The following is a 20,473-nucleotide window of genomic DNA, read 5'->3' on the forward strand; positions in this document are numbered from 1 at the left end:
ACTGAAAGCCTGCAAGTACAGACTTTCATACTATGTTAAGAACACAACAGCTCAGTGTGTTTTTAATATCAAAGGTAAGATACAGTTATTAGCCAACAATGGGGTATACAAAATCACCTGTTATGACTGTGACAAATTTTACATCAGTCAGACAGCTAAACACATATCAACTAAGCTGGCTGAATATGAACGCAGCTGGGGCTTTCAGAATTCTGTCTCCACATTTGCTGAGCATGTACTGAGTGAGTTTCACAACTTCCAGCCAGTGCCCCAGGTACTTCACTTAGCAAACAAAGGCCATAAACTCAACCTGCTGGAAGCCCTGGAAATTAACAAACATCTTGCTCACAGTCCAGATCTAATCCTAAATGATCAGACACAGCTCAACACTTCTGCTCTGCTAAACTTTAAATAATCATTTCTGTTGTTCATTACTTTCCACACTGTCTGTTCCTACATATTCCCATTTTCCTGTATTCATTAAGTTCTTTTGTTTTATTGAAGTTGTTAATTTTATTCTGTATAGACTGTAGTTTCAATAGTTAAGGCTTTCTTTTAACTGGTACTTGTATTACTGTCCAAGTATAACACCTCTTGTAGTTGTCTCATCAAATATTGTTCATATTTTACTTTGTTCATTTATTTAATGCAAACTGTTACATAGCCACTGTTTTGAATATAATGTTAATGTTAAAATGCAGTACCACCACACTCTCAAAAATTACATTTAGTGTATGTTTCCTCAAACGTCTCCATTTTCCTGCATTTATTTATTTCTGTTTATCTTACTGATATTGCTTAAGTTCCTTATGTATTCTGTAGTTGCGTTGATAATTGTTTCTTCTTTTACCTTGTTTGTGTGTAACTCTCCATGTTTTATACCTCTTGATGTAGCCTTGTCAAGTACTAATTTTATTTTATTTTATTAGTTTTGTTTATTAAGAGAAACTGTTATGTATTTCATTGCATTACCACCACACTGTCAAAGATGTTACTTACTGTAGTTTCTGCTTCAGTCTAGATGTGTTACTTCTCTTCCGCTGTTATCTGCAAACATTGTCACTCCTTTGGTAACAATACTCAGTAAATGTATGAAGATGGCCTTGTAAGACAAAAAGTGGTTAACACAATAAAAGTAATATTGTAGAACAAAAACAAACTGGTGCTTTTAATTTATTATAATGTTGTTCTACCAAGAACCAATGGAAGGTTCTGTTAACATGAAATTATTTATGAGAAACCAAGAAATACTATGTAATCCTTTTCTGATATGTGTTTCCAGATGAGATATGCAAATAATTTCTGTAGGTGCTCCTACAATACACTTGAATTTTCTGTTATTTGTTTACTTATGTACCTCTTTTACTTTATATTTAATTGCAAATATAGTTAAGAGCTAGAGGATGGCAACAGTACACCTTATATTAATGTTTCTTAATGTTTAGCATGCAAATGTGTAGCGAAAAAAGTTTTCCTATTAAAAATTCTGCTGTCTGAATAAGAACATGAAAACTATCAAAATCAATTCACAAGTAGATAACGTACAGCTACAGGGCATCCGAGAATTTTGTATATGTCTTCTTTCACCTATTACAATACATGTGGGCAGGGAGCTTAAAACTGTATGGCAGTTAATGCTTTAGTTTTTAAGACACAACTGTTTACAGCTGCTGCTCATAAAACAAATGAGCAGTTAATAACTGTTTGCATGCATGTTATCTGCTGGTGTGCATGCGTAAATGAAAGACACAAGGAAACCAATGACACAACAAATCAATTCATATTGAGAACCTATCATAAGGCCTTGACTTGCTCATCAATCTTAATTATTACCCTAACAAAGAGCCATGGATGAATGTAGTATATGACAGAGAGGACTTCAAGACAAAGTCCAGATTAGGAGGCACAAAAATAGAAAACTGCTGGATTTCTATCTTCTGTTCTTCTACCAAGCACAGAGATAAATTTCTTTTACATGAACACTTCTGATGCCGTAATGTAACAGGAATTAATAGTTGTTTTGATTGAGAAGACTGGGAAGTTGGAATCCATGGAGTGAAGAAGAAGTTGGAAGGTTTCTCAGAGTGAAGAGAGGTCGAGGAACAGAGTATGGCTGTAGAAGAATAGAGCTGGTTCACATTGGAGAGTTAAGGAAGGGAAAATTTTGCATGGTGAAGATGAGGGTTACAAAACAGGGAAGCAGTAAATGGCACAACAAAACAAGGAGATGCAGTAATATGGAATAATAGTGCATAATGCATGGACTGGAAAAACTCATTGAGTCTGAAGTGAATGACAAAGATGAGAGGATCTGAATAGAAAAAAAGGAGCCATGGAGGAGCATCAGCAGAACAATACAAAAGGCAGGCCAGGGAGGCAGAATGAAAGAACTAGGTGAGGTTTAAAGCAGGACAGCTGTAACATTATTGGACATGCCATAGACACAGTTGCTATCTGTTTATTTCAAAGAAGCTCCCACTAAATGGGAAGATGCACATGACATGCTTTGTAATATAGCTGTTGCAAGTAAGTGTATTGTGATAACTGGCATGCTCTGTAACTAGGCAGTCTATTTTACGCTTGAATATTAATTGGCAATGGCCATTTGTTCAACTGGATGACTGGTTTATTGTGACTGAGAATGCTGTGTAATAGTACCAGTGAAGAAAATGTATAAGGCAGTTATCATAACTTTCTCTACCCTAGATAAGGTAAGATACAGCTTTCTATGAGGAGTGGTGCATGACACAGAGATCCACTGGTATTTGGTGGACAGTTGAACTTCTCGGATACCCCTTACATACATAATCTTTACTTACTGTCATAAAAGCTCAAGAGCAACAAATACAGAAAAAAACTGAAAATCTCAAGACTTTGGAAGCAAGGATTTATTTTTTCACAGCTAAAAGGAGAGTGGGAGGAAGTGAAAGGTATGGAAAATACTAAAACAGAGTTGGGCAAGTCACTCAAGGGACCCCGGGTTGAGAAAGACACAACAACAAAGGTGAGGACAGACAGCAGTCATTCATATGATCTTGCTCCTGAGCTCTCCTCAAGAAGCTTGTGAAGACAAACTTAGAAATGCATAAAATAAGTTTAGCCACACATCAAATTCCCTTGCTGTCAGGAAATTGCTGTAGCTCACCTGTATGGTACGTGTGGCGTTGAGGACAAGCAGAACTATGATGGGTGATATAATAAGCACCAGGACAAGCAAGGTAATAGATAGGCCCTGCTGTCGGCCAGACACCTGCAGATCCTCTGATACCCGCTCACTGCAGAAATGAAAGCATAGCACATTCTTACTTTCTTTTAAGAACTGGTGCTTCATTACAAAATTTAATAAATGGAAACTCAGAGATGAGTGGAATTAGGAAGTCACAGTCAAAGCTGTAAAATGACAGAGAAGCCTAAGAGCTGTAGAAAAAGGAACATACTAAATTAAGTGAGTAAACTGTGGAATAGGAAGATGAAGAGAAGAATAAATTACCATGGAGAAACTGTGTGACTTTTTTCAAGTCCACCATGTTCTGATTTAGCTGAAACCCATTTCAATTGTAAAGTACAGCTAACTAATCAATAACTTCAACAAGAAATGCTAGCATCACCTATGTCAATAAATCATATTCTTTAAAAAATTCAGTGGCCAAGAAATGTCATTGCCGTCAAAGATTATGCAGTACACTGGAAAAATGACTGTAGCCAGTAGCCAGTTACATAAAGCATATCCAGAAACTTATAGGTGCACGGTAGTATTCTTGTGGGCTGCTTAGATAGACATCGTGTCTTGTCAGTAAAATGTCAAGCAGTGTGAGTGTAGTTACACCATTAGCGCCTGCGAATGCAGATCAGTGATTCATTTTGCTTGTAACATAGAGAAATGGAGCTTAGGTGAAGAAAGCTGTAGGAATATTTCTTGCTCACAGACAGATGAGAATTAGTGGAAGAAGTGTATGTCAGTCAAGATGTTTATGGAAACTCACGAACAAATTGGAAACCAGAAACTGCAGATAACACACAAACTGTAATTAATAAATATTGATAATTACAACTTGAATTCTTCTATCCTGGTATTCCAATTATTATGGCAATATGGTGAGAGACAAAATGTGTCTCCTGTTGCAGTGTTTCAATAAACAGCAGTTTGGAGATGCAACTAACTATTTTTTTTTTTTTTTTTTTTTTTTTAAATCAGAAGGGATGGCACGATATACTCAGTAAAATTTACATACCAGTTTGAGACTATTAGTAAGAACCAAAAAATTAATTTCCCAGAGGGTGTTCACAGTTTAGTCATTTAACAATGAAACTGGAGTTTCTCCCCTCCTCCTTTTTTAAATTACATGTATTTCTGCAATTGAAATTTTTCTTTACAATAAGCAATAATAGACTACTGCAGCAATGCATTTTCAGGTGTCAATCACACCAGAAAAAATGGCTACAGTCATTAGGAATAAGCAACTGGCAGTTGTCTTATATTAAACCTAGGTATTTACTATCCTTGCATGACATTTAAGCAAAATACAGCTCCTTTACTTTTGTCAGTCTCCTTATGCAATGTTTTTGTCATTGCCAACTTCACCACAAAGTTACCCAGAGTAATAAAGTGGCATTATCTAAACTTATTCTGAAGGAGGGCATTTCTGATGAGAATATACAGGGTACCAGTAATATGTATACATCAGTTCATATTGTGATCAGTAAAAGAGGTAAAAAGTCCAAGTTATAAAAAGAAATGATTCTCACATCTCAGACAGAGTGGAAAAATTTCTGAAAGAATGGAATTTATGAACTATCTCAAAGATATCTACTAATATGTGTCAAGCCTAACATAGCAAGTCAGCAAATTTATTAAACAATGATGTATGAAACAAATGCTTGAAATTTGACACTGAGTAGAAAATAAGCCACTATCAACAATGTTATGTCAGAGTTCATCTCTGCAACCTTTATTTATGAACTTAACCTTGACAATTCCATGTACTTTCCTTGGAACTAAAAAATAACTGTTTAGCTAATAACAAATATTCCCTCTAATGATGATGCACAGTTAGTTAGGATAAAGTGCCTTACAGTATGGATACTACCCAGTGGAAATCAGTTAGAATAATTCATGACTGAGAGATGAATGATTTTAAGAATAGTTTATAGGAGATGATCTGGGACAAAATTTATAATTAAGCAAATGCTAACACAAAATTTAAACTTTTCCATGATACATTAATATCATTATTTGAAAGTAGCTTTTCACTCAACCTAATGAGAAGGGACACTAAACAGCCATGTATAAACCATGGAGGAGATTAAAATATCTTGTGAAAGGAAAAGGGACAGATATCTTTTATCAAAAACAAGCTGGGATCCTGAAGTAGTCGCACACTACAAAAACTACTCTAAATTACTAAGAAAGGTTATTAAAAATCAAGGAACTTGCACATAATGCCAGAAATCAATAATTCCAACAACAAACTTAAGGCTATATGGAATGCAGTGAAATGAGAGGCAGGACAACCAGCCCCAGAACAAGATAACATCACTAATGAACTTAATGGAAGGACACAGGCAGCAATTGTATTTAGTAATAATTTCTTCAGTATAGTAGAAGGTATAGGGACAAACAATTAAAGAGAAAAATCAGAGCAGTATGTTGAAAAAGTAGCTCTTATAAAATTTAATCATATGAATGTATTACCAACTTCTACTTCTGAAATTAAGAAAATCATACATTCTCTCAAAAATAAAAGCTTATATAGTTTTGATGGTGTTTCCAATACAGTGCTACAGATTTGTTCTCTCGTAATAAGCCTTGTCTACCCAATATATATAATGCATCATTATAGCAAGGCATTTTTCCAGAGAGACTGAAATTTGCCATTGTTAAACCCCTCTTTACGAAAGGTTATAAAAGAGATGTCAATAACTACTGACCTGTTTAATTGCTGAAATCATTTCCTAAAACCATTAAGAAGGTGATGTGTTCTAGAATAGTGTCTCACCTTAGCAACAATAGTACCCGCAGCAAATCAAAGTTTTGGTTTCAGAGGGGTTGCTTTACTGAGAATGCCTTTTACATGTTCACTCACCACATTTTATAAGCACTAAATAATAAAATAGTGCCAGTTTCTATTTTCTATGAACTATCTAAATCACTTGCTGTGTGAATCAGAGTATTCTTCAAGATAGATTGAAGTTTTATGGGATTGATGGTTTAGCCAATCAATGGATAATGTCATATGTAACCAAAATAATGCAGGAAGTTGTACTTCATAGTTCAACCAATACAGCCTGCAGACATAATTCTGACTGGGGAGAAATCATGTATGGGGTTTCCCAAGTTTCATTCTTAGGTCCACTTTTGTTCCTCACATATGTAAATGAGAGTGCATCTAATATACCTCAGCAGAATTAATTCCTTTCGCATAAGACACTAGTATTTCAATCAATCCAAGCATACATACAGGAACAGAAGAAATGATAAACTTAAAAGTATCACTGACTGATTTTCAGTGAATGGTCTCATGATCAGTTTTAAAAAGACACAACATATTCAGTTCTGCAGATCTAAGGGTACTACACAAATGATACATGTAACAAATGGTGAGGAAATAATAAATAGGGTGGAAACTTCAAAATTCTTAGATGTCCATATTGACGAGAGTTTAAATTTGAAGAGGCACATTCTGAAACTCCTAAAACTACTTACTTGAGCCACATTTGCATTTAGAATCATTGTAAATCTTTGGGAGAGACAATTCAGTATGTTCACATATTTTACATATTTGCATTCATTAATGTCATATGGAATAATGTTCTGGGGTAACTCATCTTTAAGAAAGAATCTGGGCTTCCTGACTACTGCTTCACAGTATATTTATTCCCTCATGAAGTTTGTTGTAAATAATCTGCTACAGTAATGTACATAATTACAACACCATAAGCAAAAAAGACATTCAGTGCTCCACATTAAGGTTGTCTTTAAAACAAAAAGTGGTGCACAATGCTGCAACAAATATTTTTGATCACATATACAGTGATAAAAAGATGTCTGACAGACAGCAAAATAAAATCTGAAAACAAACTGAGAAAGTTTCTCTTTGGCAACTCCTATTCCACAGAAGAATTTCTATTACTGTAATGTGTAAAAGATGTTGAGTAGGAATTACTAACTCACATCTTATACCTGTATATCGTTTTTCTTTTGATACATTGAACATATAACTAACTAACTAATTAAATCTGTCTGTGTCCAAGCCTACAATCCTAATGTATATTACAGGGATGACACTTGATCTAGAGGTAAAGAGTTTCATTAGCACAGATAGGAGAGATGGTAATACATTCTGGTCATTAGATTATGTCCCAATCTCTTTAGCTAAATCAAAAATAATTACACAGTATAACATAGAGTGGAGCCATGAAACTGGGTTGATGAAAATCCATAAATTTGATAGGGATGTTGAGTTGGTCAGCTCCTTTAGCTATTTAGAAGCAAGTTACATGCTATTTGCAGGTTTCACTATCTTCCTTACATGCTTCATTGTCACCAAGTACGTAAACATGCAGTCTTAATGCCCACGTTATCACACATTTACATTTGAGTTACAGCACTTAAACTTCATGGAATGAAGGTGTGAACATGTTCAAAGTAATTTCTAATTAGGTGGCTTAGCTGACACCTAGAGATCTACCAGTCAATAACACCAAAAATATTTCACTTTCACACAAGAATAAATTGAATATGTGTGCTCCTCTTCAGCCATAACCTTCCTTTTGTGACTCTTCTGCTTCATAATTTCTAGCAGCTGTGGGACACAACATACAGCATGCCTCTACTTATGTAACACACACTTATCAGCATCTTAATTAGTCACTCCCAGCAGGTTTGGTACTATTCATGCTCTATAGAGAAGCTATTATGGAAATTAGCTGGTAGTTATAATTACATAGGTCATTGATGAATAAAGAGCCTGAATGTTAATGCGCATTTAGAAAAGTGTAGTTTAAAACAGCACACATCGAAAAAAGTTTTGCATCACCTCGGTTCCGAGAGTTCTGGAACCAGTACAGAAAACTGGAATACAGATCACCATAAACATCATTTCCGCCCATTTTATTGCTCAAGAAAACCACACACTGCATGTTGTACCACCATACAGTGAGACCTTCAGAGGTGGTGGTCCAATATGCTGTACACACCAGCACCTCTAATACCCACACCGGTATCTTTAATACCCAGTAGCACGTCCTCTTGCATTGATGCATGCCTGTATTTGTCGTGGCATTATATCCACAAGTTCATCACGGCATTGTTGGTCCAGGTTGTCCCTCACATCAATGGCGATTCGGTGTAGATCGCTCAGAGTGGTTGGTGGGTCACGTCGTCCATAAACAGCCCTTTTCACTCCATCCCAGGCATGTTCGATTGGGTTCATGTCAGGAGAACATGCTGGCCACTCTAGTTGAGTGATGTCGTTATCCTGAAGGAAGTCATCCACAAGATGTGCATGATGGAGGCGCAAATTGTTGTCCGTAAAGACGAATGCCTTGCCAATATCCTGCCAATATGGTTTCACTATCGGTCAGAGGATGGCATTCACATATCATACAGCCATTACGGTGCCTTTCATGACCACCAGCGGCATGCATCTGCCCCACATAATGCCACCCCAAAACAGCAGGGAACCTCCACCTTGCTGCACTCGCTGGATAGTGTGTCTAAGGCGCTTAGCCTGACCGGGTTGCCTCCAAGCACGTCTCTGACGATTGTCTGGATGAAAGCATATGTGACACTCGTCGGTGAAGAGAGCGTGATGCCAATCCTGAGCGGTCCATTTGGCGTGCTGTTGGCCTATCTGTACCGCGCTGCATGGTGTCATGGTTGCAAAGATGGACCTCGCCATGAACGTCAGGAATGAAGTTGCGCATCATGCTGCCTATTGTGCACAGTTTGAGTCGTAACATGATGTCCTGTGGCTGCATTATTGAACATGGTGGCGTTGGTGTCTTTCTGAATCTCCTCCACATCTGAACAACATCGCTTTGGTTCATTCCGAGACGCCTGGACACTTCCATTGTTGAGAGCCCTTCCTGTCACAAAGTAACAATGTGGATGTTATTGAACCACGGTATTGACCATCTAGGCATGGTTGAACCACAGACAACACAAGCCGTTTACCTCCTTCCTGGTGGAATGACTGGAACTGATCATCTGTCGGACCCCCTCATTCTAATAGGCACTGCTCATGCATGGTTGTTTTCATATTTGGGAGGGTTTAGTGACATCTCTGAGCAGTCAAGGGGGCTGTGTCTGTGATACAATACCCACAGTCAATGTCTATCTTCAGGAGTTCTGGGAACTGGGGTGATGCAAACCTTTATCTCTGTACTAAGTCATCTCAGCTGTATCAGGCGTAAAGTATGGGAGTGGGAAAGCTCCAGCATCGGACGACGCTACCAAAAGCTGAAAAATGCATCTCAAGGATGAGTGGGGAAAGAGTAAGGCGTCTTGCAACGAGAAGCATGATAAATCACTGAAATGCGTTAAAGGCAGTCTCGCTTGCAAAGAATCGCCATAAAAGATTTCCGACCTGGAAGAGACTATGGCGTGAAAGCAATAGAGACATGGATTATTTAATCAGGAACATGACAACGAATTTATGAAGACAAATCTGCTTTGTTCATCTTTGGAATCCTAAATGTACGAGTAGTAAATACTGCCACCCATACTCATGCCATGTTATTCTTCTGGGTGGTGTTCGATATAATGTCCCACGGTCTCTTGGCGAATACATTGTTTAAATAAAAATCATGTTTGAATATACTGTGTTTTCAAATCGGTCTAAGTAGTATAAAATAATTTCTTGTATCCCATACAGGTACCTAAATTCTCATAAGATTTAAAATGAAAAACAGGGGAGCATGCAGTATGCACTGTGACAAAAGGCATGAGATATCGATATGCACATATGAAGGTGGCAGCAGTACCGCGTAACCAAGATATTAAAGGGCAGTGCATTGGCAGAGTTGTCATTTGCTCTCAGGTGATCCATGTGAAAAGGTTTCCGAAGTGATAATGGCCTCACGAAGGGAATTAACAGACTTTGAATGCGAAGTAGTAGTTGTAGCTACACGCATGGAACATTCCACTTCAGAAATCATTCAATTCAATATTCCAAGATCCACAACTTCAAAAGAGTGCTGAGAAATTTCAGGCGTTACCTCTCACTAGGAATAATGCAGTGCTCGACGGCCTTCGCGTAATGCCCGAGAACAGGGGCATTTGCGTAGAGTTGTTAGTGCTAACAAAAAAACAACACAGCATGTTATTTCATGTGGGACATATCACGGATGTATTGGTTAGGGGAGTGCGGCAAAATTTGGTTTAGTGGGCTATGACAGCAGACGACTGACGCGAGATCCTTTGCTAACAGCATGATGTCGCTTGCAGCATCTCTCCTGGTCTCGTGACCCCATCGGTTGGACATGACTGGAAAACGGTGGCCTGCTCAAATGAGCCCCAGTTTCAGTTGGTAAGAGCTGACGGCATGGTTCGAGTGTGATGCAGACCCCATGCAGTCATGGGCACGTCAGCAAGACACTGTACAAGCTGGTGGCTTCATAATGATGTGGGCCATTTTTACATTGAATGAACTTTATCCTCTGGTTCATGATGATGATGATGTTTGGTTTGTGGGGCGCTCAACTGCCTAGTTATCAGCGCCTGTTCAAAATCCCAACCTTTGCTCAGTCCAGTCTCACCACTTTCATGAATGATGATGAAATGATGAGGACAACAAAATACGCAGTCACCTCAAGGCAGGTGAAAATCCCTGACCCCGCCGGGAATCAAACCCGGGACCCCGTTCTCGGGAAGCAAGAACACGTTAACTTCAACTGATCATTGATTGGAAATGGCTACATTTGGCTACTTATTGCAAAGGAGCAATGGATTTTGTATGGATGACAATGCCTCAGTTCACTGGACACCAATTGTTTGAGTTTGGTTTGAAGAACGTGCAGGGGAAAATAGAGCGGATTATTTGGTCACCCAGGTTGCTCAGCATGAATCCCATCGAACATTTCTGGGATAAAATCAAGAGGTCAGTTCGTGCACAAAATCCAGCACCAGGATTAGTGCTACAGTTTTAGATGACCAGATAAGCAGAATCTCTCAATATTTCAGGGAACCTCCACCTTGCTGCACTCACTGGACAGTGTGTCTAAGGCGTTCAGCCTGACCGGGTTGCCTCAAAACACATTTCTGACAATTGTCTGGTTGAAGGCATGTGTGACACTCATTGCTGAAGAGAATGTGATGCCAATCCTGAGTGGTCCATTCGGCATCTTGTTGGACCCATCTGTACCGCGATGCATGGTGTCATGTTTGCAAAGATGGACCTCACTAGGGAAGTTGCGCAACATGCAGCCTATTGCGCACAGTTTGATTTGTAATACGACGTCCTGTGGCTGCACAAAAAGCAATATTCAACATTGTGGTGTTGCTGTCATGGTTCCTCCAAGCCATAATCTTTAGGAAGCGGTCATACACTGCAGTAGTAGAAATTGGGCAGCCTGAACAAGGCATGTCATCAACAGTTCCTGTCTCTCTGTATCTCCTCCATGTCCAAACAACATCACTTTGTTTCATTCTGAGACACCTAGACACTCCCCTTGTTGAGAGCCCTTCCTGGCACAAAGTAACAATGCGAATGTGATTTAACCAAGTATTGACCATCAAGGTATGGTTGAACTACAGACAACAAAGGCCGTGTACCTCATTCCTGGTGGAATAACTGGAAATGTTTGGCTGTCAGACCTCCTCCATCTAATAGGCGCTGCTCATGCATGGTTGCTTACATTTTTGTGTGGTTTTAGTGACATATATGAACAGTCAAAGGAACTGTGTCTGTGATACAATGTCCACAGTCAACACCTATCTTCAGGAGTTCTGGGAACCAACTTTTTTTGATGTGTATATACTTCTTTACCTGTAAATTTTAGTATCTGACTAAGAATATTCATGCACACATGAAAGTACAAAAATTGGTGGTGGCTGATATCTGAAATGCCTGACATAAGAAGCAGGAGCCATCACATTACAGAGTGTACAATACTGCTCATAATAGTAAAGGACATTCTGCATCTACATGCATATTACACAAACCATCATACAGTGCTTAGCAGAGGGTACTCTGTGGCACTACTGGTCATTTCCTTTCCTGTTTCCTTCGCAAATAGAGCAAGGAAGAAATAGAAATGAATGTCCATATGTATGTGTTGTTGGTGTGGTCTTCAGTCAAAAGACTGGTTCGATGCAGCTCTCCATTCTATTCTATCCTGTGCAAGCCTTTTTGTCTCAGAGTAACGACTGCAACCTACATCCTTATGTATCTGCTTACTGTATTCATCTCTTGGTCTAACTCTATGATTTTTACCCTCTATACTCCCCCTCCCCTCCCCTCCTCATTACTAACAGGTGATCCCTTGATGCCTCAGAATGTGTCCCACCATCCCATCCCTTCTTCTAGTCAAGTTGTGCCACCAATTCCTCTTCTCCACAGTTCTACTCAGTACCTCCTCATTAGTTACTTGATCTACCTATCTAGTCTTCAGCATTCTTTTGTAGTTCCACAATTCAAAAGCTTCTACTCTCTTCTTGTCTAAACAGTTTATCATCTATGTTTCACTTCCATATATGGCAACACTCCATACAAATACTTTCAGATAAGACTTCCTGATGCTTTAATCTGTACTCAATGATAACAAATTTCTCTTCTTCAGACATGTTTTTCTGGCTCTCCCGTACTTCTAACTGAGTGTTGTCCATTCCCATGTCCTTGTTTCGATTTAGGTCTTTCAGTGCTCTGTCAATTTGACTACATTCCATTATCCTTACTTTGCTTTTGTTGATTTTCATCTTATATCCTCCTATCAAGACACTGTCCACTACATCCAACTGCTCTTCCAAGTCCTTTGCTGTCTCTGAAAGATTTACTCTGTCAATGACAAACCTTAAATTTTTATTTCTTCTCCCTGGGGTTTAATTCCTACTCCAAATTTTCCTTTTTGTATCCTTTACTGCTTGCTCAATATGCAGATTGAATAACATCATGAATAGGCTATAACCCTGTCTCACTCCCTTCTCGACCAATGCTTTCCTCCCCCACCCTCGACTCTTGTAACTGCCACCCAGTTTCTGTAAAAATTGTAAGTAACATTTCGCTCCCCGTATTTTACCACTGCCACCTTTAGAATTTGAAAGAGACTATTCCAGTCAACATTGCCAAAAGCTGCCTCTAAAAAAGTCTACAAAAGCTATAAACATAGGTTTGTCTTTCCCTAACCTATTTTCTATGAGAAGTCATAGGGTCGGTTTTTGCCTCATATATTCCTACATTTGTGGGGAATCCAAACTGATCATCCCCGAGGTTGACTTCTACCAGTTTTTCCATTCTTCTGTAAAGGATTCGCATTAATATTTTGCAATCGTGACTTATTAAAGTGATAGATCAGTAATTTTCATACCTGTCAGCATCTGGTTTTTGGAATTGGTATTATTATATTCTCTTTTAGTCTGATGGTATTTTGCCTGTTTTATACATGGAACAGTTTTGCCATGGCTGCCTCCCCCAGTAGTTCTAATGAAGCGTTGTCGATTCCCATGTCCTTGTTTTGATTTAGGTCTTTCAGTGCTCGGTCAAATTCTTCACATAGTATCATATCTCCCATCTCATCTTCATTTATATCCTCTTCCATTTCCATAATATTGCACTCAAGGATAGACCCTCCATGCACTCCTCCCACCTTTCTGCTTTCCCTTCTTGCTTGGGACTGGTTTTTAATCTGAGCTCTTGATATTCATACAGGTCATTCTCTTTTCTCCAAAGGTCCCTTCAATTTTCCTGTCAACGGCATCTACCTTACTCCTAGTGATATATGCATTTACATCCTTATATTTATCCCTTAGCCATTCCTGTTAAGCCATTTTTCACTTCCCATCAATCTCTTTTTTGAGACGTTTGTATTCCCTTTCACCTGCTTCATTTACTGCATTTTTATATTTTCTCCTTTCATTAATTAAATTCAATACCTCTTGTTTTACCCACAGTTTTCTACTAGCCCTCTGTTTACTTACTTGATCCTCTGTTGCCTTCAGAATTTCATCTCTCAAAGTTACCTACTCTTCTTCTACTGTATTCCTTTCCCCTGTTCCAGTCAATTGTTCCATTATGCTCCCTCTGAAACTCTCTACAACCTCTGGTTTAGCTGTTTATCCAGATCCCATCTCCTTAAATTCCCACCTTTTTGCAGTTTCTTCAGTTTTAATCTACAGTTCATAAAAAATAAATTATGGTCAGAGTCCACACATCACACATCCCCCTGGAAATGTCTTAGAATTTAAAACTTGGTTCCTAAATCTCTGTCTAACCATTATATAATCAATCTGAAACCTTCTGGTGTCTCCAGGTTTCTTCCATGTATACAACCTTCTTTCACGATTATTAAACCAAGTGCTAGCTATGATTCAATTATACTCTGTGCAAAATTCTATCAGGTGGCTTTATCTTTCATTACTTTCTTCCAGTCTATATTCACCTATGAGTTTTCCTTCCTTTCCTTTTCCTAGTATCTCACTCCAGTCCCCCATAACTGTTAAATTGCCTTAACTATCTGAATAATTTCTTTCACACTGAAGTGCCAAAGAAACTGGTATAGGCATGCATATTCAAATACAGAGATATATAAACAGGCAGAATATGGCACCCTATACAGGGTGTTACAAAAAGGTACGGCCAAACTTTCAGGAAACATTCCTCACACACGAAGAAAGAAAATACGTTATGTGGACATGTGTCCAGAAACACTTACTTTCCATGTTAGAGCTCATTTTATTACTTCTCTTCAAATCACATTAATCATGGAATGGAAACACACAGAACAGAACGTACCAGCATGACTTCAAACACTTTGTTGGAGGAAATGTTTCAAAATGTCCTCCGTTAGCAAGGATACATGCATCCACCCTCCGTCGCATGGAATCCCTGATGCGCTGATGCAGCCCTGGAGAATGGCGTATTGTATCTCTGCCGTCCACAATACGACCACGAAGAGTCTCTACATTTGGTTAGCGGGGTTGCATAGACAAGAGCTCCCAAATGCCCCCATAAATGAAAGTCAAGAGGGTTGAGGTCAGGAGAGTGTGGAGGCCATGGAATTAGTCCGCCTCTACCAATCCATCGGTCACCGAATCTGTTGTTGAGAAGTGTACAAACACTTCGACTGAAATGTGCAGGAGCTCCATCGTGCATGAACCACATGTTGTGTCGTACCTGTAAAGACACATGTTCTAGCAGCACAGGTAGAGTATCAGGTATGAAATCTTGATAACGTGCTCCATTGAGCGTAGGTGGAAGAACATGGGGCCCAGTCAAGACATCACTAACAATGCCTGCCCAAACAATGAGTCGCATATCAACACAAGCACCGAAGTCAACATTACCTTCCTCCAACTGGGCCAGCTGGCGGTGAATTGAGGAAGTACAGTACATACTGACGAAACTAAAATGAGCTCTAACATGGAAATTAAGCGTTTCCAGACACATGTCCACATAACATCTTTTCTTTATTTGTGTGTGTGGAATGTTTCCTGAAAGTTTGGCTGTACCTTTTTGTAACACCCTGTATAAGACGGCAAGTATCTGGTGCAGTTGTTAGATTGTTTACTGTTGCTACAATGGTAGTTTGAACTACCTGTAGAGTGTTGATCAGTACGATAATTTAATGCCAATAATTCAATCGCAAATTACAGGTGTTAATACATGAGTAGGTAATGTGGAAAGGAACTTCAAAGAGAAATTAGCAAGGGCTGATATCATAAATATAAGTAGTTTGGAGGAACAGGTTGAAGAAATTATAGATCAAAAAGTTACCAAGAGAGTAACATCTGGAAACATCTCTCTTCTTCTATCTTCTGAACTTAATGATACCAGGAAAGGTATAGATAACCTTTGGAAAGAATTCAAACTTATCCAGGATAAAGTAGTCAAAAGGGTAAATTCACCTAATGTAGTGTTAACTAGTGAAGTGGTGACTGATTTGCAATGGGGAGACTTTCAAAAGAAGTTTAAGGAGAAATACTGGTACGGCCAGTGCACAAGAAATGCTAATATCAGACCCATGGGACCCGGGCAGAGTCATATATTCCCCCAGGCACATTAACGTTCTGAGTTAACGGGCGGAGTGACGACCGTTGGACCCAGAGTTGTTTTCAGTGTTTCTTCCAAAATAGTTTTCCTGCACTGAATTCCTTTAAAATCTTGAACTATTCTGTCATCTATTCCTAATATCTTAAACTATCCTACAATCATAGTGCTTAGAAACCTTGATATGACTACAAGATAAAGAAAACTTAGGAGAATCACAGAATAAGAAAGAAGGTGATATCGATGTAAAATAAAATGAATAGAGTATGATATTTATGGATAATATAACATGAGGTGAATAATTAAACAACTGTGATACCATAGTGTATAAATTTTCTATTTTGTATAGAGTATTTTATAACTTTTATGAGATGTGATTTAAATGGGAGGGTTTACACAGGTTTTGAAAGGAGTGGATATTGTAAATAAAAGCATGGTTTACAAGAGCAAATAAATCATGGCTAACAACAAACACACATCACACCTTTCAGACAACCCTCGCAAACTAGTGTGCCTGATTCTTCACCATTTGCCATTTCCATAGGGTTGCCAAGATTTCCTTCAGGGACCTCAAAGATGAAGGTGGGAATGTCCGTTCTGTAGGAGACAATTTAACACCAAACCTCCTCCAGCATCTCACTCAAGTTCCAGAGGGGTAGGTATCCTGGGGAGGGGGCGATCTTATTTCTCTTCTTAGATCTTAGCAACCATATCTATTTTTTTCCTTTCTTACTTCTCATTTACTACGCATTTGAGGACATATCTATTTTTCCCCTCTTTCCATATTCACAAACTACTATCGCTAATTTTTTCCTTGTTTCCAGGGTTTCTAATGATATACATCTTATCTTTAGATAAGAAGGCCAAAGAATCAGCATACACACTAAAATACATTTAGACACAAACATTGAAATTTCAGACTAATAAGCCTGTCACAGTGTAAGAATCATCAGGTATTGTAGGGGAAAGAATAAGTGTGCACAGGGAAATATGCATGCACACACACACACACACACACACACACACACACACACACACACACACACACACAGATATATATATATAGAGGGAAACATTCCAGGTGGGAAAAATATATCTAAAAACAAAGATGATGAGACTTACCAAACAAAAGTGCTGGCAGGTCGATGGACACACAAGCAAACACAAACATACACACAAAATTCTAGCTTTCGCAACCAACGGCTGCTTCATCAGGATAGAGAGGGAAAGACGAAAGGATGTGGGTTTGAGGGAGAGGGTAAGGAGTCATTCCAATCCCAGGAGCGGAAAGACTTACCTTAGGGGCAAAAAAGGACGGGTATACACTCGCACGCACACACACACATATCCATCCGCACATACACAGACACAAGCAGACATTTGTAAAGGCCTTCCCTACAGCCTAGGTCTTCATGCCAAATGAATCTGCTCCGGTCCGGAATCCCTGAACCATTACACCAACAATCTGAAAACAACTTTCGCATCCTGCAACTACCCTCCCGACCTGGTACATAAGCAAATAACCAGAGCCCCTTCCTCATCCCCTCAAGCCCAGAACCTCTCACAGAAGAACCACAAAAGTGCCCCACTTGTGACAGGATACTTTCCAGGACTGGATCAGGCTCTGAATGTGGCTCTCCAGCAGGGATACGACTTCCTCAAATCCTGCCCTGAAACGAGATCCATCATTCATGAAATCCTCCCCACTCCACCAAGAGTGTCTTTCCGCCGTCCACCTCTTAGTTCATTCCTATGAAATCCCCAAACCACTTTCCCTACCCTCTGGCTCCTACCCTTGTAACCACCCCCAGTGTAAAACCTGTCCCATGCACCCTCTCACCGCCACCTACTCCAGTCCTGTAACCCAGAGAGTGTACACGATCAAAGGCAGAGCCACATGTGAAAGCACCCACGTGATTTACCAACTGACCTGCCTACACTGTGAAGCTTTCTATGTGGGAATGACCAGTAACAAACTGTCCATTCGCATGAATGGACACAGGCAGGCAGTGTTTGTTGGTAATGAGGATCACCCTGTGGCTAAACATGCCTTGGTGCATGGCCAGCATATCTTGGCACAGTGTTACACCATCCGGGTTATCTGGATAGTTCCCACTAACACCAACCTGTCAGAACTCCGGAGATGGGAACTTGCCCTTCAGTATATCCTCTCTTCTCGTTATCTGCCAGGCCTCAACCTCCGCTAATTTCAAGTTGCCGCCACTCATACCTCACCTGTCATTCAACAACATCTTTGCCTCTGTACTTCTGCCTCGACTGACATCTCTGCTGAAACTCTATGCCTTTACAAATGTCTGCTTGTGTCTGTGTATGTGCTGTTGGAAAATCTCATATAAGGATGTGAAACAAATACTAACAAAGAGATAGAGGGGCTGGCCAGTACTTAACTCAGCTCAGTACAGCTGATAGATACACATAAAACAGAACCGAGAATTTACATTCCTAGCTTTCGGAACAAATGTTCATTCATCGGGGAGGAGAGAGGGGAAAGAAAGGGAAGAAGGGAAAGGAGATTCAGTTACTCACAACCCAGGTTATGAAGCAACAGGGAAAGGAAAATAGGGAGGGTAGCAAGGATGGAGGCATGGTTGTCAGAGGGAAGCCAAAGATAGTCTGCTGTAAGTACTGTGCCAGCTTCAAACCAAAGAGGATGCATACAGAAGTAAAGAGGTATATAGTATAAAGATAAACACAACTATGTAGGATGAAAAGATGCATGAATGGCTAAAGAGGAAAGGGAAAGAGGAGAAGACTGAAGAGTGAATGGGAGTGAGGTTGTTTAATGTAGGTTCAGTCCAGGGGGATGGCAGGATGAAAGGATGTGTTGGAGTGCAAGTTCCCATCTCCGCAGTTCAGAGGGACTGGTGTTTGGTGGGAGAAGCCAAATGGCACATATGGTGTAGCAGGTTCCTAGGTCCCTAGAATTATGCTGGAGGGCGTGCTCCGCTACTGGGTATTGGGCATCTCCTAGGCGGACAGTTCGTCTGTGTCTGTTCATGCACTCAGCCAGTTTAGTTGTTGTCATGCCAATGTAAAAGGCTTTGCAGTGCAGGCATGTCAGTTGATAAATGACATGTGTAGTTTCACACGTAGCCCTGCCTTGAATTGTGTATGTTTTACCAGTAGCGGGGCGGAAGTAGGTGGTTATGGGGGGATGCATGGGGCAGGTTTTGCAGCGGGGTCGGTTACAGGGGTAGGAACCACTGGGTAGAGAAGGTAGTCTGGGAATATTATAGGGTTTAACAAGGATGTTACGGAGGTTAGGGGGGCGACGAAAGGCAACTCTGGGTGGTGTGGGGAGAATTTTGTCAAGGGATGATCTCATTTCAGGGGTTGACTTGAGAAAGTCATATCCCTGGCGGAGTAATTTGTCGATGTTTTCGTGGCCAGGATATTATTGGGTGACAAGGGGGATGCTTCTGTGTGGTCTGGGGGTAGGAACATTGTTGTTGGACAGGGAGGAATGTATTGCTCAGGAAATCTGTTTGTGGACGAGGTCTGCAGGATAGTTGCGGGAGAGGAAAGCACTGGTCAGGCTATTGGTGTAATTGTTGAGGGATTCGTCACTGGAGCAGATACGTTTGCCACAAGTACTTAGGCTGTAGGGAAGGGAGTGTTTGATGTGGAAAGGATGGCAGCTATCAGAGTGAAGGTACTGTTGTTTGTTTGTGGGTTTGATATGGACAGAGGTGTGGATGTGAGCTTCAACAAGATGAAGGTCAACATCCAGGAAGGTGGCTTGGGTTTTGGAGAAGAACCAGGTGAAATTCAGATTCGAAAAGGAGTTGAGGTTATGGAGGAAATTAAGGAGTGTTTCTTCACCATGAGTCCAGACCACAAAGATGTCATCTATAAACCTATACCAGGCCAGGGGAAGCAGCTGTTGGGTCTTCAGGAAAGCCTCCTCCATGCGGCCCATGAAGAGGTTGGCATAGGACGGAGCCATCCTGGTTCCCATGGCCATTCCCCTGATTTGTTTGTAGGTCTGGCCTTCAAAAGTGAAGTAATTATGGGTGAGGATGAAGTTGGTAAGTGTGATAAGGAACGAGGTTTTTGGAAGATCTTCGGGTGGGCGTTGGGAGAGGTAGTGCTCAAGGGCAGAGAGACCATGGGTATGTGGGATGTTTGTGTAAAGGGATGTAGCATCTATGGTGACAAGAAAGGTTTCAGGTGGGAGAGGAGTGGGAATGGATTTGAGGCATTCTAGGAAGTGGTTTGTGTCTTTGATGTAGGATGGGAGTCTGCAGGTG

General features: G+C 40.1%; 1 protein-coding gene across 1 annotated transcript in view; it reads right to left on the minus strand.

Annotated features, from left to right (window-relative positions):
- The window catches only part of LOC126174745 (atrial natriuretic peptide receptor 1-like), a 381,570-nt gene that overhangs the window by 72,344 nt on the left and 288,753 nt on the right, over positions 1–20,473 (minus strand). The window contains exon 7 of the mRNA XM_049921065.1: positions 3,146–3,275. Within this exon, the coding sequence (XP_049777022.1) occupies positions 3,146–3,275 (130 nt within the window). The remainder of the gene's footprint in view (positions 1–3,145; positions 3,276–20,473) is intronic.

Source organism: Schistocerca cancellata, chromosome 3, assembly GCF_023864275.1.
Source record: "Schistocerca cancellata isolate TAMUIC-IGC-003103 chromosome 3, iqSchCanc2.1, whole genome shotgun sequence".
NCBI classification, from domain to species: domain Eukaryota; kingdom Metazoa; phylum Arthropoda; class Insecta; order Orthoptera; family Acrididae; genus Schistocerca; species Schistocerca cancellata.